This window comes from Podarcis pityusensis, assembly GCF_964106645.2.
Source record: "Podarcis pityusensis genome assembly, chromosome: 15".
Classification (NCBI taxonomy): Eukaryota; Metazoa; Chordata; class Lepidosauria; order Squamata; family Lacertidae; genus Podarcis; species Podarcis pityusensis.
Window position 1 is genome coordinate 19715619 of NC_138040.1, and position 24636 is coordinate 19740254.

A 24636-nucleotide genomic window follows, 5' to 3' on the forward strand; every position below is an offset into this window, starting at 1 on the left:
AAAGGTCCCCATGCCGCTTCCCCGGGCTTCATTTTAATGGTGCCAACTTTAATTGATTTTTTTCCTGTTTATTTTTAATTCTCCCCGCCCCTCCACTTTGCATGCTGCACAGCAGTCAGAGTGCAGTTTAATAAAACATTCCGATGCTCCCCAAACCCATTTCCCTCCTGCTACCACTTGCACTAACATCTAAGGAGCAGACAACTTTAGAACATTAAAAAACAAAACAAAAAGCAATTGGCATTGTGCGTTTGGTACTTTATTTAGTGCCATGGAAAGGGTTTATGTTTTTTGCCCGTGTAAGCATTTTTTTTTCTTTTAAAAGCTTTTTGATTCCTCCTGCCCCCTTACTCTCGTCTTCCTTTACTAATCCAGATGGCAACCAGTCTTAGGCTAAGCTATGTATTCTCAAAGGGTGGTTTACTGGAGCAAGAATCACCAATGGATATAGTAAAATGCAAAGCTTAGCCAGAAGGTCATTTTCAGGTGAAACATCTGCAAGGGATTTCACGGCAAGGTAACCTTCATTTAGATAAGGTGAGCAAGATTTATCAGGGATAGGGGGTCATGCTCGCACCTCACATTTCACTGCTTTTAAACAGATATGGTTCTGGTTTTATAAGTGAAGTACCTACCAAAAAGTAAGCAGGGACAGCATCACCTGTCATTGAATCTTCAGAAGTTTTACTTCTTAAACCAGGGATGGGGAACTTGTTGCCCCCCAATTCCCATCAGTCCTAGTCAGTGGTCAACTGTCAGGAATAGGGATGGAAGAGGAATTCAATTCAGTTCACTTTTCAAAGCAAACTTAACTAATTCACAATTCCCAAAACAATATGCAAACCGAAACAGAGACACCTCTCAAAATTTGCACTGCTCTGAGTTTTGCAATGAAGTTCTCCAGCCACTTGGAGATGGGGAATAAAGAGGAAAGGCCCCATAGGTGGGGTAAACTACAGCCACTTTGTTTAAAGTATAACCTAAGCAATTACAAATTTCAACAGCTGCATAAGGGGGAACCAACTCTGTGCAAGAAAATACAAAACTATCAGGCTCCTATACCTGCCAATTGGGTAATCTATACTACAGGGAGGAAGAGTTGGCATTAAACCCAACTCTTTCCCCTGGCCATGGAGGAGGTAGGTCTTCCTGGTTCATGCCCTCTCACAGCTGCACAACTCCAAGTGAGGGGCACAGGCTAACCATAAAAGTGATCCACACCCTGCTCCATAGATCACACAGCCCAGTGTGCACATGTCAGGAATCACTAGTCACCTGAAAGGGCCTCACCATCTGAGTCTACCTCTTCACACACACACCTGCCAAGTTACAAAACCAAGGAAACCAATCTATTTATTTAGCTGACATCCATTCACAAAAAGATTCCCCACCGTATGCCAATTGCAAAAGGAAACAAATTGTACTCGGTCCCAAGTCTGGCAACCAGTTTAGACTCATATTGCCTACTGGGAGAGAGGGAGAGCTGGGTGTCACACTTTGAAGATCCTCTGAAGACCTTGAAGACCCTCTGCCCACACCTACCCTAAGCTGGCAAACCCAGCTCTGGGAAGGCCAATGTCCCATCTAGTCGAGCATCCTGTTCTCAGAGTAGTCTACTCAGTGGTGGAAGAACCCTCTCTGGCACCTGGGATGGGATGCCAAGGGGCAGGGCGAACTGCACAGTGGCACATGCGCTGCATCCCATATGGACGCCATTCAAGTGACGCCCATACTAACTCTGCGCACACCCTCAGCCACCCTACAGCTGGGGGGAGGCAGCGGGCCCTCTTGTCACCCCCAAGTGGTTCCTGGGGTGGCCCGCCCCCTCTTCCCCCCCCCCTTCGTATGCCCTTGAGCCTACCAGATGCCTGTGGGAAACCAGTGAGCAGGACCTGAGTGCTCTCCCCTCCTACGGCTTCCAGGGACAGGTATTCAGAAGCATTGCTGCCTCTGAATTCCATTCATGGCTCTGCCACACGCCTTGCTAGGGCCACTTCATTCTAATCGGGCTGATTGTGAGATTACAGCTGCTTTGGAATCATTAGAGCTGCTGGAAGGCACTCAGTGCCACGTCCGCACCTTTTCCAGCTCTGCAGAAGCTGTTCCAGTTTAATTTCTGCAGGGACTGGATGCTGAGATACATGAGAAATGAGAGAAGTAGGGAGGTGGGAAGAGAGGCAAAATCCTAGGTCAACTAATCCTTTATAAAGAAACCCACCCACCCCCCAATAAGAAGAGGATTAGGTGACTTATATTCTACTTTTATTAAATTAAATTATTGGGTTTTTTTCCCCATCCCTCTTTCTCATCTTCTCTCTTGTGCGCACATCCACACACATACAGAAAAGGAGACCAGAAGCCATCAATCGTATCATGACAAAATAGCCGCTGGATTAAAAAAAGCAAAAAAAGAACAGCCTCCACCCTGGCACTCTGCCATCCTAGCTCTTATAAACCGTTGTTAACTGCTGTAATGAACCAATCCAGGAGACATATTAATAATGACATGAAGAGACACATTTATTGTTGATTGTTGAGTCCCTGGCAGATTTATCACAGGGTTTCTACCGGGGAAGGCTGGGCCCTGCAGTGGTGCAATTAAAAACAAATTGGATACAGGGACAAAGAATCAATAATCTAACCGGGCAACTTTTAAGTTTTGCAAAATACAAATATAAATTAATTGACATGAACACGGCTGCTAACAGGTCATTAATGCCTTGCTTGCCAGCCAGTCAGAGTGCAAAATGTGTCCCATTAGCTTCATTAGCCTAAACTACCACTAAGCATGGCTTTAAGTCATGTTTGTTGGTTTTTCCACCAAAAGCTCCAATGCTTCCTAGAGTTATGCACATTGGACAGCATTTTCCATCCTGGATATTTAACAGTGAAGGAGGTGGGGAGCGGAGGAACCACTCATTTTGACCAACATGATCTTCAGCATGTATTTATTTAAATGATCATAATCCCCAGCACAAGATGTACCTAACGCCGTAATTTGTAACTAACGCTGAAGTGCACCTGCCATTTCTTATCCATCTGGTTTTATTTATTTAAGTGCTTACTCGTTTTTCTATACGAAGCAGCCAACAAACTCCATCTATCCAGTGTAATACATGAAACTCATTAAAATATTAAAACCATTATCTTTCAGTAAAAGCCATCCAAAACAAATAACATCAAAAAGTAACAGGACCAAGAAGAGCAGCATCAGCAGATCAAAATGAATGTACAGCAGTCAGTCCATGTAGGGAAGAGTGATAGCTCAGTGGTAGAGCTCTTGCCTTGCATGCAGAAGGTCCCAGGTTCAATCCCCAGCCTCTCCAGTTAGGGCTGAAAGAGAATCATGTGGGAAACTCACTGACGGTCAAAGTAGACAATGATGACGTAGGTGGACCAAGATTATGGCAGAATAAGGCAGCTTCTTGTACCTTATTGGGAAGGTATCGATTCCTGCCTGAAACCCTAGGGAGTCAGTGCCATAAAGGACCTGGAACAATACCTCCATGAGAAAAGTTATTTAGTTCAGAAAAATAAATAAAGAGGGAACATTTTCTGCTTCCTCTCAGAATAGTAAAACCCAATGGGCTCATCCAATAAAGCTGAACATGGAGGTGAGAGAGAGCATAAATAGCAAGTCTTGGCATGGTCAGAGTTTAACTACTTTCCTGTTTCATATCTGACATGGAACTGTGGAGGGCCTTGGGGTCTCAAATTTCAGTGGTGCCTGTGTTCTTCATAATACAGTGGTACCTCGGTTTAAGACCTTAATTCGTTCTGGAGGTCCATTCTTAAGATGAAACTGTTCTTAATCTGAGGTACCACTTTAGCTTATGGGGCCTCCTGCTGCCACTGTCATGCGATTTCTGTTCTCATCTGCAGCAAAGTTCTTAACCCGAGGTACTATTTCTGGGTTAGTGGAGTCACGTATGTAACCTGAAGCGTCTGTAACCCGAGGTACCACTGTAGTTGAGGAAACCTTTGTGGCACCCCCAAGGTTCCATGCTGAACCGGTCATGCTCCCCTAAATCTGTCTCTGCATGGAAGTAGTTCTTAGGAGAACAAGTCCTAAGTGATGCTACAAAGACCAGCATGATCCTATCTGAATATATTTGGGCGGGGAAGAAGCCTTATCACCATCATGCCTAAAAAAATACTAGGTACTGTACAGAAGGAGTAAAACCCAGCCTCCAAGTTGCTGAATGCTCCCGAGGAATCTTATCGCCTCCAGGTTTTTGCCAGGTAAGTTCTAATTGGGCAGAGCACTTAATAGAAATGCTAACTCAAAGGATTGGAAACGGATCCTATTAAAGAGAAAAGATAATCACATCAAGAGTCTCCAAGCAGATAGTTCACATGCAAGTGAAAACTCTCAAGAGAACCACTACTGTTGTCAGGAAATGGATTTCAAGCCCGGGTGGAAGAAATGCACATCAGCAAGGAAGAGGGCTGCCCCTGTGTTATTGTTCCTGCACTTCATGAAGCTTCAGGGTTGTAGTCAGGAGGATACTAGTCCCTTGAGGCAAAAAAGACTACAAGTTCAGCATTCACTGTAATAAATAGATAAAGTCAAAGTGATTTATTGGCGGGAGTGCACCACAAACCCCAACTGTTATGTGATCTTCCACCACAGCTATGCAATTCACAGAGAGTTGGATCAAAAGGGCACAGAAACAGCCTGTGCTGGATCAGTCCAAAGCCCCTTTGATTTCAGCTACCTCTTCCCACAGTGGCCAGCAGATCCCTAGCAGGAAATGGGTGCAGCTTCACTCTCCCCACTCATGTTCCCAAAACAACTGGTAGTCAGACAATGCTGGGCTAGATGGACCAAAGGTCTGACAGAATAAGGCAGCTTGCTATGTCTTAATTTTGAGAATGGCCGCAGCTTAGCATGCATACGATAAGTGCCTGAAACCCCTTTGAACTATTGCCAATCAGCTTTGGCATCACTGGACTATATGGACCAGTGGTCTGCCCTGAGCATAGGTGCCAACACCCTGGGACCCTGGGTGCCCAAGCACCCACAAAATTCCCCATGAAGGGACCAGGCACCCACAAATTTTGGTGCTAGGGCCATGCACGCTGCATGGCACCCACAGTCCCTGGTATCCATGGTCACAGGACCAAGCTGGCACTCCTGGCCCTGGGAAAAGATAGATTGTTTGGGCTCGTCCAAACTTCAGCTTGTTCTGTGCCTAGACAGCATGGTGCTGAGAGGTTTTCTGTTTGTCACATGTTTTCTATGCATGGGTTCAAATGGTTTTGCCTTTGCCCCACTGCTTTCCCCCAGTAAACCCTCTCTTTACTGATAAATTGGAACAAACGTCAATCTGCAGGAAACCTGACTAGCATTTGCTCCAATTCAGTGCTAAACTGTGTGTTTCCCTGGGGGAAAGCAGCCCTTATCCTTATCTAAGCTGTAGCTCAGTGGCTGGGCACATGTCTCGTGTGCAGAAGGTCCCCGGTTCAATCCTTGGCATCTCCAGACAGGGCTAGGAAATATCCCCCCCCCCTTCCCAAATGAGAAAGAGCTACTGCCAGTCAGTGCAGACAATACTGAGCTATAGGGAACAATAGACTGACTCAGCATTAGGCAGATGCCTATGTTCCAATGGTGGCTAAACTATACTCCTCTGTATCATTCTTTTTTCTCAGTCTATGTGCAGCGTACCATTTTATTTTATTTTTGTATTGTAGAAAAGGCAGACTCCACTGATCACTGTGCTCATAGTAACACTTTCTGGCTTTTGTAAGATGTTTGAGCATTTGATGTCTCTGTAAATTTCTCAGACTAGCTTCACGAGTCCAAAGCTGCGGGGGATTGTTAAGAGTCACATCTCACAATACCTAAACCAACCCCATTCTCCATGGCTAGTGAGAAGGACAAGGTAGTGGTGTTGCCTGGCCTTGCTAAGGTGGTCAAAGAACTGGGAGCTCTTGCCTAACCTGTTTGGAATGTGGATCAACCAGAATGGTGTGTGACAGAACATGGTCTTTGAATGAGCATATATACAATAAACACAAAGCATATATACAAGAGGCAGTTTTCAAGCCTTCACAGAATCCTAAACATGCATTGGTAGTTGCCCATAGTCTCCTGCTAGCTCTATGCTCAATTAACTAGATAAATGACTGTTATGGGTGGGGATATTTTTCTCCGATAACTATGGTAGATTACTGACCAAAAAAATAAAAAATAAAAAATCCAGACAGACAATATATTTTTCTGCTTTCCCCTAAAAGGAATGCAGATAAAGAGAAAACAAATTATTTTAATGTTTCTTTTTGTCTCTCTGTGTGTGGTGGAATTCCCCCCCCTCTCTTTTCCTCTCGTTAAAAGGGGAAGAAAAAAAGTTGAAGCACAGAATTTCTCCCCCCTTCAGATTTACTCATTGCAAAATCAATATCCATCAGCTGTTTGAAATTAAAGAAGAGGGTTAGGCCCCAGTTTTATACATGCGTTATTGTATTGCGAGAGCTTTCTACTCAGCCAGATAAATCTTCTTTAAGAGGATTAGGAAACTTTCATTATCTTTATCTAACCTGAACTAACACTAACTCTGAAAAATTAATCTATAGACTGGACAAAAGCCGATAGCTGTTGCTAAGAAGCCGGGGCCTCTGGAGTTACTTTCTAAATGAAGTGGGTGGAGGGACTTTAACGCCTAACTCTGCTTAGCAGTTGGAGACTGTGGGGGCTGGGAGTTGAGGGGGGTGGGCAGGGGAAGGAGAAAGAGAAACAAGACCTCCTCATGAGCTGAGCAGGTCACATTATTCCTTGTGAATAATTTATCCATCGGCTTTGGGCATATTTTTTCTCTATGAATCATTTATTTGTGAGGGAGAAAAAAAGTTCACCCTCCGTTCCCCGGGTGCCAATTATTTATGCAACTCTAAGCATGGGGGAAGCACAGGTCTATCTACCCAATAGCAGGCTCCCAAAAGCAGCACTAACTCCCCCCCACACACACCACCAGGAAACCATTTGGCTACGAATAACTAAAGATATCCAAGCACAGCTTCTCCCTTGTAAGGAGGAAACACGAGGTAAGGATTTCTCCAGTTCCATTTAGGGGCCTCTTAACAGAGAGATGCAATATGGGTAAAAATAGGTGCATGGGGAGGGGTGCTAAAGTGGCAGGCTCCGCCTCCAACCTATGCCCAGTGATTGAACTGCATGTGGACAGCTGGCGTACATACTGCTAGGTTGCCAGACTGCCAGGGTTGACCTGAAATCTTTGCCTCCTTGCCCCCCACTTTCCTTCTCACCTGCATCCTTGAATCTCCCAGAGGGCAAGAACGCAGGTGAGAAAGAAATACCCCCTTACTTCAGCTGGGAACTGCGAACACTGCCTTTAGCTTAGGTTACTATCTTAATTTCCAGCTACCAACCTCTTTGCTCACTTGTTGTTGTTTTTATTTGCACAACATGCTTTTTAGCAACTTTGCTGTCATGCTTAATGTGTCATGCTTAATGACACCACTGGGGCCACCCCTGGGTCTCAGGTTCAGGCCCTGGAATATCAGGGTCTTGGATGCTTTTGACTTGACAACCCTATGCACATGTGTGCATGGAGGTATATTTGCAGACTTGGAAACCCTGCAAAGGAAAGGCAATAACATGGAGAGCTCCTGGTGCACACACAATTGTACACATATGTGAGGTCTCTCTTCAGATGTTTAAATAAATGCATGGAGGTCAGAGCAGAACCTGAAACCACAATGTCATTCTTTCCCTCCTCCAAAGTGTGTTTGTTTTATCTCTATTGAAGCCTTCCTGAAATTCAGTACAATGGGTTGAATTTCCAAACTAAGGCACTGTGAGAACAAGAGAAAAATATGCATGCCTACTAAATTCACATAATTTATGCAGGCAGCAGAATTCAATCTATGCAAGTTGCAGAATTTTTCTCAGCACGGAATTTAGACTGCCTGAACCCAGTTGTTGCTGTTGCTGTTTTTAAATGGTGTGGAGTGTGAGCAGCTTCTTCTGTTTTGGGGGTTTAACTCAGAACTGTTGAACATATTCCATATCATTGTCATCGTCATCCCATAGGCACAGCAGCAAAAGCCATTCTGAGCCTTCCTTGTGGGATCAAACATTCTCTTTCAGTCGAACTTCCTCAAAAAAAGGGGACATGCTCTGGGCTTCCTCCTCCTGTTGATGTGCCACTTGATGTAGAAGCTCCGAGATGCTTCTGTCGGGAAAGGCCTGGGTACTCCCTCTTTCTCTCCTCAATAGCTCGCGTTACGCAAAGGCAGCTCACTCGCAGCAATTCCCCCTTGAAGTTCTCTGCCAAAAGCCCTTTATGGCCTGCAATGACTTTGACATACTTACACAATCTGTCTTCTCTCCTCCAGAAAGTGATAGCCTTGTTCTGTCTTCCTCTACAGTACCTGACAGTTCTTTTATTTTGGCACTGTATTTTCCCCAAAGAAGATAATTCCGCTGTCAAGGCCACTAAGGTGGCTCTGCGGCATCCCTCTCCATATTTAGAGATCTCTCTGTTCCTTTGGAACTTGAGCTCTTATACCAGGCAGAAAAGGAAGAATGTTTTTGTTTTATTTTTATTTTATTAAAAAAAAAAAAAAACATTTCCAGCACCCAAAGTATTTCCAAAATATGCACCAGCTAACCCCTACAGTCTCATTGCAACATGATTTTAAGAGATGTTTTCAGTATGATGGGAGGGGAGGAGAGAGAGAAATATGTATCTTAAACTAATTTGCTTAAGCACATGTGCTTGAGGTTTGACTGTCACAGTGCTGGCTCAGACAAAGACTCTAGGGAAGAAGGAAAAGGTGTCCTGGCAGATTTTTATTTTTTTTAAAAGGATCTATCTACATCTCAGTCAGGAGAAAGGGAGAAAACATGTCTCTGTATTCACAACACAATAAAATATAGACAGACACTAGAAAAGACAGCTTGTGAAAAGCAAGCATAGCTATATTCTTAGCTCCCACTGGAGATATTGCCCCTTACATTCCAAGGGTTATTAAAGAAGTGGGGGTGCTACAGCATATCTCCTTATGTTGCTGGAGTGTTTCCTGCTGCAAGAAAATCTTACTTTGCAATCCTAACCATGTCTACTCAGGAGTAAGCCCCAACTAAGTTCAATAGTGCTTATTCCAAGGCAAGTGAGGCTAGGACCGCAGCCTTTTCAATAACATGTTTATTTTTACCCAGCTTCCCACAATTACTTGCCAAAAGTGGCAAGCAAGAATAAAAGAACAAAATATTATATTAGTGCTACCCAAAGCACACAGTAGACTTCATCTGTGTTTCAGAAACGTGTTGGCATATTCCCTCTTCTCTCACCCCCACACAACTGTTATGCTACAACATTGTTAAAAAAAATAAAAATTATATTATTCTGGAATACAGCGATGTGACTCGTATATTGACATGCCCAGTGACATCTGATGCCCATTGGGACTGCTAAGGTGTAAGGCAGGGAGGTCAACAGTAGGTGGCACCAGAGGCAATGAGAGGCAGAGCCAATGACAGAGTGAAGTCATTTTACATCCATCCCTATCTTTCTCCCTGCTGAGTTCTACGAGGACAACCCTGAAACTAAGGAAACGAAAGCAGAGGCAGGTGAGCTTGGAAGAATCCAGACCAAAGTTGGTGGGGCAGTGTCCTGTTTGCCCTCATGGACCAGCCTCCACTGGGCAAGCCAATGCAAATATTTAGAGCTGGGCCATCAATGACATATCTGGGTTCTTTCAATGAAACTGTACAGACAGGAACATGCTATTAGTCTTCAACAGTGGTAGGAGGTTTGGAGAGTTGGGGCTGCTGCTCACTTGACCTCTGTTTAGTTGCACCACTGCTGCTTACCAGGAGGTAGAGGGGCAAGGCAGGGGCAATGTGGATGTGGTGCAAATGCACAGATAGAGCTGATCCAGCATGCTTGCTGGGGTGTTCGCACCGCATCAGCTATGGCCATCATGCTCCTTTGTTCACTCCTGGAATTCAACTCTTATTCATGGAAATTAATAGATCTAACCTAGGCTGCATTCAAATGGCAATTGATTCCATTTCCTGACAAATATTGTTCACATTATATTTGGGCTTTCACATGATGTAACAGCCCCTTCTGAAAAAGCAGTGGAATATAATGCATGTTTAGCACTCATTTCTGTATTATTTGGAAAACCGTGAAAGTAAAGTGATGATATTTGGGGTGGTATACCAGCATACAGTTCTTTCCTGCCATTTTCATGGGGGAACAGAAGCACATGTGTGCAAAAAGGGTGGGGAAATAGAGACACTGTCCAATGACATTTGTTATTGTGCAGAAACCTACAGTTGCACAACAGGTACTGCAGTGTGAAAGGAACATCAGAAAACAGGGTAGAAGCCCTAGCATTATGATCAGGAAAATTAATGCATTATTCCCCACATCTGAATGCACCCCAAGACAGCAGACCTCACTCATTTCCAAATGACAAAGTACAAGATGAAATCCAGAAGCTCAGCTACTGAGCAACAAGACAATCAGAACGAGCTCTGAGTTTCCTAACTCCCCAAGCATTATCAGCAATAGCATCCATTTGAAGCCTAGGAAACTGCCCACATAAAAACGTCTTTCTTCTTATGCATCTTTGCCAAATCTTACCTTGCACAATAAGATGGACTCGTGATGTCTTTGGATGATTGTCTGTTTGTACGGAGCAGGTGTAAGGTCCTTCGTCATATATGTCCACGTTATGGATCTTGATACTGTACTGGGTTTTGGTGTTTGTGAGGATAACCACCCGATCATCTATTGACCACTTATCATTTCCAGCATAGAGGATAGTGCTGCGGTTCAACCAAGCTACTCGCGTCACCCTGTCATCCACGGTACACCTGGAAAGGGAGGAAGAGGAAAAAGGAATGAGAAGGGCATTGTTATCACCAAGTTAAGAGCATCCCTGAGAGTAGGGATGGGTGGATCTGTCCATTCCTATTTCTCTCATTTTTTTCAATCTGAGGTTTGGTTCACCCCATTTATGCAGAATTGTGATTTTGCTAAGCAACTTTGCATGAAATTTGTATACACTTCCATGCACATACAATTTTAAAATGAAAGTTTGGCTTGTATATGCAAGTTTGCATTTTTGTTATCTTTATAGATATATGTATTTTTCATGCACTCTTTGCCATTATATACATTTCTGTTTTGGAAGTGTGGATTTCACACTAAAATGGGACCTGAATTAATTTCTCCCACGTTCTCCAAAGCCCTGAGCAATAAGGTGATGCCCAGACCTTGTCTGACCTGGAGAGGGATGAGCTGAGCCTGGTGGAGGAGGGTGGAGTTCCAACCACCTGGCAGGTCCATGGAAAGAGAAAATGCACTCAGGACTATTCTCATGAATCAGCATCCAATGGTTACCTTTCCGGCACAGTTTACAATCTAGATCATGCAAAGGTTCTAAGTTGCATGGGAAGTCTATGCTAGCGGAGCAGGCTGTCCACCTAATAAGTTACTGTTCCAATATATATGAAATTATACATGGCATGGAGAAAGTGGATAGAAAATAGTTTTTCTCCCTCTCTCACAACACTAGAATGTGTGGAGAACCAATGAAGTTGAGTGTTGAAAGATTCAGGACGGAAATAAAAATAATTCTTCACACAGCATATAGTTCAACTATGTAACTCATTCCAATAGGAGGCAGTGATGGCCATGAACTTGGTTGGCTTTAAAAGGGGACTGGGAAAATTCACGGAGAAGGCTACTGATTGCTAGTAGCCACAATGGCTATGTTAGGGTTGCCATATCTTGAAGAGCAAAAAAAGAGGACAGCCTGAGCCGCTGCCAGCCTGAGTCAGGGAAAGAGGGGCATGGGTGTGCAGGGCTGCCACCATGCCCACGTGCCTCTTTCTCCGGCCCGGCCCAGGCTGGCAGCGGCTGCAGCATGCAAAGCAGCCCAAGCTGAGCCCCCCAAGCCCGGACATTTCCTTTAAAATGTAAAAATTCACCTAGATGGGCATGTTGGCCCCCCAAAAGCAGGCATGTCCGGGTTTTCCCAGACATAGGGCAACCCTAGACTATGTGCCACTTTATGCCTCTTAGTATCATCTGCTGGGAAACAAAGGTGAGCAGAGTGCTGTTTTGCTCATGTCCAGCTTACAGGCTTCACACAGGCATATGGCCAGCCACTGTGAGAACAGGGTGGTGAACTAAATGGGGTCATTATCTGATCCCTTATGTTCCAAATGTGTAGAGTGTGATGGAGCTGAGTGATGGAAAATACAGAAGAGGGGCAGGTCAACGAGCATGTTCGCCATTCTCCACCTCATGTGATTCTAATCATGCAGGAGAGGGGTGAACATTTGAACCAAGCCCCTGTGTGAAACTACTGCACCACCAAACCATGCAGCAGCACCAATAAAAACACACTCCCAGGCTTTCATAACAGCAATGGCTAGACAGAAGGTGGATGCATCTGACCATTAATCAGGTATTATCAGCTGCATATTGTGCAGTCCTTCATGTAGCTTCTTGGTCATCCATTGTAACCTCCATTCACTCACACTCTAAGCCCAGGATTACTTCCGCCAAGGAGAAATGGTGGTTTAAACATGGTTAAACATTAACATTACTGTGTGATCAAAGTCACCGCCTTGTAATTGGAGACTGCATGGCTAGCCACTGTTTGAATCCATGCAGGGAAGAAGTACTAGGAGAGCAGGTGTTCGCTGCTCCACAAAAGACTTTGGAGGACCATTTTGACTATTCATTGCCGTCATGCTCTCCACTTTGCTGCTCCCCCACCACTTAATATTACAGAGCTTTAAGAAGTACATTTTCAGAGCAGTTAGTTACACTTGGCAAAGAACAAAGCCAAAAAAGGAGGGGGGAGGGAGGAAAAAGACAAGAAAGGAAAGGAGAGGGTGAGGATTTAGAATGTTCCTCAAGCACACATACCGCTTTAATTCCATTTGATAGAAATGCCTGGTTTATTTACCCGTAAGCTTGGCAGTAGCACCCACAGAAAAAGAATGACGGCAACAGCCACAGCAAATTCCCTGCCCATTAGGTAGAATAAAAGGCACCTCAATGGCCTGCTAGCATCTGCCAAGGGTTGTGCGTAGTGCAGCCTCTGCTACAAAGCTATGCTGAGATAGAGAAGCGGTGTGGAGAAGATGTAAAATAATATGCACTATTGCAATATTATATTGCAATGGTATAATTTTCCTGCACATAAAATTGTATTCCCCAGTATGCCAATACTGCATCATAACCCAACCCCCCAAGCTATGGGTTGTTCCCCAATATGTTGTTGTTTAGTCGTGTCCGACTCTTCGTGACCCCATGGACCAGAGCACGCCAGGCACTCCTGTCTTCCACTGCCTCCCACAGTTTGGTCAAACCCATGTTGGTCGCTTCAAGAACACTATCAAACCACCTCGTCCTCTGTCGTCCCCTTCTCCTTGTGCCCTCCATCTTTCCCAACATCAGGGTCTTTTCCAGGGAGTCTTCTCATGATGTGGCCAAAGTATTGGAGCCTCTGCTTCAGGATCTGTCCTTCCAATGAGCACTCAGGGCTGATTTCCTTCAGAATGGAGAGGTTTGATCTTCTTGCAGTCCATGGGACTCTCAAGAATCTCCTCCAGCACCATAATTCAAAAGCATCAATTCTTCGGCGATCAGCCTTCTTTATGGTCCAGCTCTCACTTCCATACATCACTACTGGGAAAACCATAGCTTTAACTATATGGACCTTTTTTTGGCAAGGTGGTGTCTTTGCTCACTTCATTGGCGCAAGGATTTATGATAGTGCAATGGAACTCTGCAGCATTTTCCAAGTCTGTTGTGGGGTTCCCACAACCCCCCAGTACAGATCTGGAGAGGGTGTGAGGCGTGCATAGGAGGGTGAGAGCAGGGGGAGTTTGTGTCACAAGCAAAATACTTGCACTAACGGAATGAGTGCTCTGGATATAGCCTTATGGCTTCCAGGCCCAGTTATTCATGGACGTATTCAATGATGCACTTCTTTTGCCCCACTACTGCCCCCCCCCCAAAAAAAAACCCCTCCACTTTCTTCTGGACAACTCTGTAAACAGTTACAGAGACAAATCTTTTTATTAGTAATTCTACTGTTAACTGGAAAACTTCAAGCAACAACTTCTGATGGGCTCAATCCAGTGCTGGATATGATGTCACACTACAGCAGTAATAGGAAACAATTTTCAGCCTAAGGGCCAAAGACCTTCATGGTCAACTTTCTGAATTGTGGGTGAGGCCAAAGGCACAAGATCAGGCACAGGCAAATTCGGCCCTCCAGATGTCTTGGGACTACAACTCCCATCATCCCTAGCTAACAGGACCAGTGGTCAGGGATGATGGGAACTGTAGTCCCAAAGCATCTGGAGGGCCAAGTTTGCCTATGCCTGCACAAGATGGATTGGGCCTTTGCACAATAGGCTATATTCCAGCCTTGCAAAAGTCAGAGGTTTCTGTAAACCCACATCTGCCCACGCTCCATTCAGGAGAGCTAGAGACATAATCACAGCTGAAGAACACATTCCAGCTAAGTAAAGTCCAATGGGGAAGATAGGGAGGGTGGCCTAGACAGAGTTGTATAGAGAAGCACCCTCAATGGGTTGTGGCATTTGCCATGGCTGTACAACACAACATCAGATACAGAGCACATTGTGATGGATAAGTGGTGTGAAGGAAATATAAATATATGCATAGTATTATATAGCAGTGGAATAAATATCCTACACTTAAAAGCAGATATCTTGGCCAACTGTGTTGGTGTTGTTTTAATAGACAGTTATATTTCAGTCTCAGCTGCACATTCAACTTAAACATTTTGCACGCACACACCAAAAGAAAACTTCTTTCAAGGCAAATTCACAAACAGTTCCAGACACAGTGAATAGATTGCTACCAGCCTTTGTATAAGCAAGTCCAAAACAGACTAATAGCTTGCAACTGACTCAATCTTTTGCTAGCTATGATGTCATACTACAGCAACTAATCAACCCTTTCCTGTATCATCATCGTAATCAATTTATTATCATTAATTTGTGAATCGGCTTCTAAACCACTGCCTCAATTAAAACAAGACTAAAAACCTAACAAGTGGACTCCTGAGGTAAAGACCCATTTATCCACATGGGAAAACCTGTCAGAACAAAAACATATTGAATTGTTTCCAGAAAGTACAGATTGTGGGTGCCTGTCGTATCTCTGCAGGGCTGCTAGCTATTCCACAAGACAGGAGCAGCTATGCTAAAAGCCCTGCTCTAAATTCCTTCAGGTTGGGTTCCTGAGATCTTTGGCATTCACACAACAAACTCTCCTGAAGACCACAGCAATCTACTGGGTATATACATCTGTAATAAGTAAGTGGTTCAGTTGACAGGTGTGCTCAGTTCCTCTATGGGCTGGCATCACCATTCCCATGGCCACAAGCGGCTCAGCAGCTTCTTAGAGGTCTAAGAAGTTTTGAGGGACATAGAGCCAGCTAAACTCAGGCCTGGCCCTACAATGAGACAGGCATCTGCCTCAGGTGGCAGATGCCAAGGTACAGGATGTGGTCAGAGCTTGGGTGCCCTGTACCCATTACGCTAGCCTGCTGCCCTCTAGTCAGTGGCAGACACTATTCTTCCATGAGTATAGCAGTAAGAGTCAACTAGCAGTCCAATTGGTTTGTAGAAGGGCACCATATTGTCCCTCAAGCAGCAAAATGCCTCGAGCCAGCCCTGGCTTAACCCCACAGCAACTCCCTGCAAAGGAAACAGGACAGTCTATCATGGCTCCCCTCTCCCCATTGTAGGCTCAGCCGCTCACTTTCCACTTGGCAATTTCTTCCTCTGTTCCACCGTGCAGAGTTTTCAGTACTGCTCGTTCCACTCTCCGGCAGCCCACTTCCTTCATATCCATCTTCATCGTGACTTGCGACTGCAGCAACCCTGCTGTTCTGACGCTGGAGCCCTCCCTTTATTCAAATTAACTGTGGGAGAGCTAAGCGCAGCCTAGTTAAGTTGGGCCCTAAGGGGATTGCAGTCTAGTGGACTATTACTCCTGTCTCAGTTCATTATAATGAATAATAAAGAGATACTTACACACGTTTTTTGGTAAATTATTCATTGCATGGACTGGAAAAAATCAGGGCAGTAATATGTAAAACAGACAACTTGCATGTCTGTGTTCATATAAATATCTAGCATAAAGCCCTTCAAGGAACTCGGCGGTCTCCTCATTAAAGATGAAGTACAAGGATCACGGTTTGAAGAGACAATCAGGATGCCTTCATGCTGTCTTTGTGCAGTGGGTGGAAAGAGGAAAAAAAAGGAAACTCTGATGTGTAAATTCTGACTTTGTGCAAGGCCAAATGGTTTTCTCTTTCTTCCTTTCTCCCTCATTCTGAGCCTTTACTTATTTATTTATTTATTTGGTATTTATGTATAGATTCAACTGCTACAAACAGGGCTGTGTGCCCTTTCTCACAGAAGACAAAAAAAAAAAAAATCCAATCCAAAATCTGCTGCCCTCCCTGCCGCCAAATAATAGAGTCAGATTATGTGACTTTTCTGCACAGAGAATATTTGTGTCATGTTCCTCCCCCCCACCCCATGGCATAATTTATTCCACAGTGGTTATTCTTTATTTATTGACTGCATTTATATCCCACTCTTTTTATGCTTCAAAGTAATATGAAGATTCCGTCTTCCTAGAAGAAGCTTAGGATGTTTCTCAGTTTGTGACTTGTTTTATTTGCCCAGGAAGGCAAATAATGTGACCCATGAGAGCAGCAAATTAACCAGAGTGTACAACTGTGATGGAATAAAATTAGGACAAATCTTTATTGACAGCAGCAGGCAGGGCAAGGGTTGGCATGGCATTGGATCCCAGGATCAGTTCATCATTCCACAAGCCCCATGTTGATGGAATGGATCTGCTGGGTTTGGATCACTCCAAACCTGTATGACGGGAGTCTACCAGTGTTGAACCTTGCCATGGTATAAGCCGAACAAGCAAGGTCTCCCTGAGGGAGCAGGGTGCAGATTCCAACCAGACAGATACTGAACCCACGCTTGGGTTTGCTGTGGTCAATCCTCCCCTCAGGCCCCTTATGCCACCCCCCCCCCCCGTAATATGCTGACCCTGCCCAATGCCATTTTTGCCCTCATACAAACAATGTTCTTCTGCCTAACAACAGACAGTCATAATTTTACTGAGGGAAAGACAGAAAAAACGCCAACTATGTGCCAATCAGGTTGAGAGAGAAAAGAAATTCATTTCCGGCCCTGTCAACCAGTGACCCAAAATTGCTCAGTGAAGTTTCTAACAACAGGGTGGGTGGGCAAGAAGCTCTCAAAGCAAAATTGTTGAAAGCTTCAGGGGAATCAGCTTTATACAGTGGAACTTTGGGTTATGTACTGTTCTTCTTACGAACGCTTCGGGTAACGAACTCCGCTAACCTGGAAGTAGGTGTTCTGGGTAGCAAACTTTGCCCTGGGCAGCAGCGTAGCGTGGGTTGTCAGCACCCGGGGCAAGGCAAGTAATTTGTGCCTCCTAACCTGGGGCAAGGCAAGTAATTTGCGCCCCCTAACCCCTAACCTGCCGCCGCTGCCAGCTTCTTCTTGCTGCTGCCTGGGCTGGTCTGGTGTGGTTCTCTCCCGCGCTCAGCGCTGCGCTGGGCAGCCGCTGCACTGTCCCTTCCCCAGATAGTCCCTCGCTCTCTCTCCGCACCGCAAGCCTGGCACCCACCCCCTCCACAGTGGGCGGCGACCCAGCGGCTCGGATCGGATTCACACAGCCAGCACTGCAGTGAGAGAGAGTGAGTGAGCCAGGTAGGGGCAGAGAGCTGCGAGTGTGAGCGCCCCCCCCCCGATGTTGCGCCCAGTGCGGCCGGCCCCCCCTGCACCCCCCACGCTACGCCACTGGCCCTGGGATGTGAGCGGAAGTCTCATGGCGGCAGCGGGAGGCCCCATTAGTGAAAGTGCACCTCAGGTTAAGAACAGTTTTGGGTTAAGAACGGACCTCTGGAACGAATTAAGTTCATAATTAACTTCAGAATGAACTTCAGAATTAAGTTCATACAGGTACCACTGTATAGGCTTTTCCCTCTCCTCTTCAGCAAGGGGTCATGGGACAGATTTTTCCCATGAACCCATCACACAGAGAAGATACTGAGCAAAACCTTGCCCAGTACTTTGCTGTAATCCATGGGCCACAGGGCCACCGGGCAAAGGTGTCCCATGCTTATTGGGCACAGAACAGGGCTTTTACTTATTTATTGCATTTGCATCCTACCTTCCACCCCCCTCCAAACAGATCCCCACAACAACCCTGTGAGGTAGGTAGGGCTGAGAGGCAGTGACAGGCCTTGAGTCACCCAGTGAGCTTCATGGCAGAGTAGGAATTTGAACCCTGGTTTCCCAAGTCTTGGTCTGACACTCTAACCACTATGCCACACTGACTCTATTCTGCAGACACTATGGAGGTTATGATAGTCATAAGAGCAGCAAAGACACCATAGCCAGGCCTCACCTTCTACCACTGAAAATCTTATTTAGTAATTTCTCTGGCTTTTTTTAGATTTCAGCATGCATTGCCTATACTTTTTGTAAAGATGGGGGAGAAAATTGATTGCTGGGGACTTTAAAATGAAGGAAAGAAATCACAAACTGATGTAGAAATACAGAGAAATGAACTTAATATTTTTTGGAGGGGAGGAGGGATGAGAAAGCAAGAGAAACTGAGATTGAGATGTTCACCAATCCCAAGCAGGGAACCAAATGTTGTATTTGAACCACATTTTTCTGTGTTTTTTTTTTCAGAAAGTGCAGGTGGGCGGATAGCAAGCTTAGTTTATTTGCATTCAAATGCATTCCTACTCTTAAATAAGTTTGTCTGCCCAAAATGGAGGTATAAAAATAAAAAAGCAGGTGCTAAATAATTCTACCGAGTGCCACTATAATTCTTGCTCAGAAACCACTGTCACTTAGCTTGCTTAAGCCTATGGTGTTTCCTCTTCATCCCTCTTTCTAACCTTTCCCCAATTGACCAGGATTATGACAAAGCCCCCATTCAATGAGGGCCTAAAGAGATACCTTCAAAGTCTTTAGATTCAACAGACAAGCTCCAACAAAGCTCGACACTGAATCAAGTCAGGAGGTTTCCCCTAGAAAGGATCCAATTAAAGCAAATGCAAACCTCACATTAACGTTCTCTTGGAGGTTTCCAGTCCGTCTCTAAAATAATCATGCTACTGTAAAATACACAAAAAAGAGAAGAGAAATCAAACTCCAGAGTTCCCAAAGGAATGGAAATTGCCCCGGTGCTGCTAGGTTTTGTTATTTACACGGCCTTCACCCGAAGTTCCCAGGGTGGGTAACAATGTTAAAACACAAGTTTATAAACTGTTTGAAGCAACTTAAAATCACAGGCATCATTTTAAAATATACATCGCAAGGGTCGAGAGCAGGTCCTGCTAGTGTCTCTATTTTCCAGGGACTGTCCCGGATTTACAGTAGCCGTCCCAGTTTCTGATTTGATCCTGGAATGTCTTGCTTTTCTTCAGGGCGTCCCTATTTTCACTGGAGAAATGTTGGAGGGTATGCAAAAGCTTGGGTAAAGAGACATGTCTTCAGCATTCTCTGGAAGCTGTATGATGAAGGTGCCAGACACTCCCTGTGGGGAGTTCCACAACTTAAGGGCTACCACAGAGAAGGCCCTGCCCTGGGCCCCACATGCACTTGAGCCTCTGAAGGTGTAGGAAATAGCAAGAGGGTCTGAGGATCTTAGCACCTAACAGGGTCTGTGGGGAAGGAGGCAGTTTCCTATCTATTTCAGGCCAAAGTCAATAAGGTTGTTGGGGTCTAAGGCATTCATTCTGTGTGGAGACTGAAATAACTTCTTTGATGGCAGGAGTAGTCAGTGAGGAGGAGAGGTTAGCACACCTGGCCTCCAGGAGTGAAGGGGAAGCAATGTGTCAGGGAGGTCAGTGCTGTGGGGAGCATTGGCAGGAGCACTGAGTTGGCTCCATTGGTGTGCCTGCACAGCACTGATCTCCTTGGCTGTTCTCCTCCATATGTTCTAGTAAGTGGTATCAGCTGTGCTGCCAGAAGGCCAGGTCAACAGTGGTGCAACCAACTCACCAGCTGCTTCTGCTTTATAAAACCTCTTCACTGCTTCAAACAATTCACCGGGGGGGGGGGGTAGTTCTGCAGCAGTGGCTTGTTTTGCAATGCACTACTGGAACTCTTGACACCCACATGACCTTGAAATGTCCACAGACATGGTTGGTGAAATATGATCTCTGTAACTCGTACCATTGAGCAACCAGATCAGTACAGATCACCTAGTTTGGCAGGGATGAGGAGCGACATAGCCTGATAAAGAACACTAGGGAACTCAGAAACTTGCACTCTGTAGTTGGCACATTGCTGGACTAAATAAAGGTCTTGCCCTAATGTGGACTTTGGATTTCTTCCCTTAATGGCCAACACAACCACCTTTGGTTTTTTTGTGTAACTTGAAGACAAAACTTAGACATTCAGCTGTGAGATCCTAAAGTGAAGGAAGATGAATGTTTACTACCTGAAGATGGTACCTCCGACTTTCATTCTTGATTAATGGAAACATTCTTGGCAAATGCTTTCGCTCTGGTTCGTCTTGCGCCGATCCAAGAATTTCACCTCTAGCGGCACAATACGAATGCCCCCGGCCGTCCCTCTTAATCATGGCCCCAGTTCCGAAAAAACCAACAAAATAGAACCGGAGTCCTATTCCATTATTCCTTGCTGGAGTATTCCGGCGACCGGCCTGCTTTGAACACCCTAATTTTTTCAAAGTAAATGCTTCGGACCCCCGGGACACTCAGTTACGAGCGCCGAGAGGCAGGGGCTGGGACAGGTGGTAGCTTGCCTCGCGGCGGACCGCCAACTCGATCCCAAGATCCAACTACCTTTTTTTTTTTTTTTTTTTTTTTTTTTAATGGAGGATGCATTTCCTTCAGCAGCCACGGTGGAGTAACAATGGGTTGGAATGTGTCCACAAATTCTGATAACCCCTGTGTGGCGTGCATGTAGAAACCAGCCTACTCCACCAACAGGTGAAATTGGCATGTTTTGCTCTGACCCATTTGCCTCTGGCTCTGCCCACCACTGGCATGTGGCCCCCAGAACATTGCCTGGAAGGGAATGTGGCCCTGCATTCTAGCCTGATGAGATCAAAAGCTTGCACAATATTCTGTGGCATTTTAGATGACTTATTAAAGGTATTGCTGTAATGTTATTTGTTTATTTACAATTAAACAGAACAGCTAACCCAGTTCTTTGCAGAGTTGGTTCTAAAATTGTCCACTTCCACAGCATGTTTCTTATACAAATAAATGACCAGGTCTCCATATTTTGCTGTCAAGATTTCCGGGAATCTTAGGACAAATCACTACAGGAGTGGGGCCCTTAGGGGTTTTTTTTTGGGGGGGAGAAGATTTTAATGACCCCCCTCCATGCAAAGGGTTCCTCACTGATGGATTGTTCCTTTCCATCTTACAGCCCCTCTGGTCACAGAGTGGATGAGACCCAATGGCATTCCGTTCTTGGAGTGGGGGGCAGAGGGAGAAAGGGAAGATTTATTTGCCATCATCAGAAATAAACACAGTTCCTCAGAAGTAAACACAAAAGAATAGGACCTGGCTGGGTTCCCAACTCGTTAAAGATGCAAATTAGAAACAGGCCATCAAAACATGAGGTTGCGCTAATCCTTGCTCAACAACACAAATCGTCAAATTAGCCTCCAGTACAATGACATTTGTGGCATGTAGTGCCAGGTTTAATACAATAGGTCCTAGAGGGAAGGATGGGGCCTATCCAGCTTCCGCTTTGTCACCAGTGATATTTATTCATGGTAATGAGGACAGAAGGCTCTTAGCCTTAACTCCCAATCCCTTCTGCTGGCACAGTTGCTGCTAATGCAGCCACAGGTTTATCCTTCCATTTATTGGAAAACTTCCATTCAAGTTCCTTCTCCAAGTTTCTTGGCACTTTTCTTATCAGCCGTGTGAAGGCTCAGAGTTTTCATAGAGTAAGAAAGTCATTTATTCAAACCATGGGAAGTGCTGGAGGTGGGTCAGGCTCTTCTGGGTAGCTGCTTAAGTGCACAAGAAGAGTCTGGGTGGATCAGACCAAAGACCTATATAATCCAATAATCCAGCAATCTGTTCTCATAGTGGCCAACCAGATGCCTGTATGGGAAGCCTTACAAGAAGGACAGGCTGCCAGTTCATTTATGGGCCTGAGTTAAGATGCCCACTCTAGTGTTCAAAGCCCTAAGGAACATAGGTCCCAGATATCTGAAAGATCCCTCTGTTCCTTCCCGACAGACTTTGTCGGGTATTAGGATCAAGAGGGGAGGCCCTATTGGTTATTCCACCTGCCTCTGAGGTTCAGGAGAGATCTTCTCCATGGAAAAACTGTAATTCATTTTCAGGGAAAAGATATTATTAATTATATAGCTGATTTTGCTTCTGCAAAAGCAAAAGTGACGTCTCATAATTTCAGCCCAGAGCATGTATTTTTTGTTTTAATGTTAATAAATGGAATGGACGTTTTATGTCCACACATATACTGTCAAGTATTTACCATGAGTTACAGTCTGTGCAATGAAGATCTTGACTTGCACAGGATTTTGCTTAGGAACACATTTCCTTGGGGGGTAAGCCCTATTAAACATAGTGGGACTTATTTCTGAGTCGACACACAGAAGATTGTGTTGTTCATCTCCTGATGCCAAAGAGATTTAATAACCAAACCTACCCAGCATGCTGCTCAGTCTCCTAGCCCTTGGCAGTCGAGCAATAAGGAAGCATTCACTGGGCACAATTGCTGTGTGCAAGGTGCTCTGGGTAAAGCCTGCTTCTCACTGATGGTACCCATTTCCTGCTGTACAGAACAGAGAACACGACTGAACCTACTGAACCTCTTTTCAGTGCCAGGACACAATCTCAGAATACATGGGTTTAAATTTTAAAAATGAAAGTCATTTTGAGCACGTACAGAATGTCTTTTCTTCATCACCAATTAACCACACCATCAACCATCACATGCTTCTACTGTCAAGGGATGTGATTGTCCAAGCAACCTGCATGTTGTGTTTAGGGACAGTTAACTAACTGTGCAACATTCTCTTAAGTGCAACCCAGTTTCCACATCACCCATCCATATCCATCTCTCTCTCTCCCTTTACCCTAAAACAAGCCCTGCTGCAGGATTGTGGGTTGAGCCCTGCCAAAGAGGGCCATTAACAAGCACAGCTTAAGATTTCCAAGGCAGGGCTGGGTCCTTGCACCTTGAATTTTACAACTTATGAACCAGCCAAAACAGTTAACCTGGGCATGTTGTGCTTGACTTAATATAATAATGAACAAACAGTGGAGGCTGCTCCTTAAAGTGTACCCTATCCACCTCTGTCCACCCTAATCCAGCCTCTACCTGCCTGCTTTCTTACCTACAGCCAGGCCAAGGGGTGGTACTGCATGCCACCTTCTTCTTCCTCAACCTCAGGGTGGCCCTTGTAGACCCCAGCAAGAAAGGAGAGGACTGGGAGACAATTAGAATGAGTTGGCTCCACCTATCAAAGGTTCTGGCGCCATCTACTGCTGGCTTCCCCAACTTTCTTCCACTCTTCCAGTCCCAACAGGATCCAGCCACTACTGTGAACACATGACAAAGTGTCTGCAGAGTCTAGTCTGATTTTTTAAAGTAAATATTGGTGCATGAGGGTGCGCCAAGAATTTCTTTGCTTGGGAATTTGGCTTCCTCCTTTGAACTGGCCAAAAAGTAGCTGGCCAGTTCTAGCATGGTCTGAATTTCTATTCTGTGGCCCAGAGAAAGGAGTTGGGGAGGAAGCAAGTGAACGACACCCACAGACAGTATCGACAGAATCAAGGAGGCTGATTAAGGGACATGATCCAGCAAAATGCCCTCTTCATTGCAGCCCACTGTTTGTAGAGTTGTGTGCTTGCTGAACAGCAGCCTCAATCAGCTGCCTATGTAAGAATTCAATCAGTGCTAATCTAACACAATGCACCACCTGCTCCCCAGCTGATTTCTAGTGTTCTTCAATCAAAAGGAGGGGAGGGGGGAGGCAAGTAAAGAGTTTATTGCCAGCAGTGTTAGCAGACCTGAAATTCAAGAACCTAGAGCCCTCTAGTCCTTGTGTTGTTTTTTTTATATATATAAATTGTCTTCAGTCTTTGAAGCGGGGAGGGAGTGGGAAGAAAGAAATAAGAAGATGGAGAGAGAAGATTCAGTGCTGTTGCAACTCGCTCTGTAATTAAGTGCCAGTAATTAACATGTGTTAATAGTAGGCTATGGCCACAATGAATCAGGCATCTCACCACAAAATGTGTTTTTCCTTCCCCTGTTAGGCAGAAATGCTGCCTCAAACTCACCAAAGCAAGCACAGCCCATGGCACATGGGTGCTAGAGATGAACATTTTACCAGCGCCTTTATATTTCCGCAGAAAATCTTCCATTTCATCAGTTCATTAGTCACAATGAATGGATAGCCATTACAAAAAAGTATCAGGCAAGCTTGGGAGTTTAAAAGTTTTTAGCTTTCTTTGCTAACTGCAAGTAGAATAAACATGGTAATTTAGATCACACTCTAGGGC

General features: G+C 45.0%; 1 protein-coding gene across 4 annotated transcripts in view; it reads right to left on the bottom strand.

The window, feature by feature from the left end:
• Window positions 1–24636, bottom strand: part of LOC308464327 (opioid-binding protein/cell adhesion molecule homolog) — a 775089-nt gene that overhangs the window by 156356 nt on the left and 594097 nt on the right. For all 4 annotated transcript variants that reach the window (XM_080983665.1, XM_080983667.1, XM_080983664.1 and 1 more), the window contains one exon: window positions 10623–10855. In XM_080983665.1, the coding sequence (XP_080839791.1) occupies window positions 10623–10855 (233 nt within the window). The remainder of the gene's footprint in view (window positions 1–10622; window positions 10856–24636) is intronic.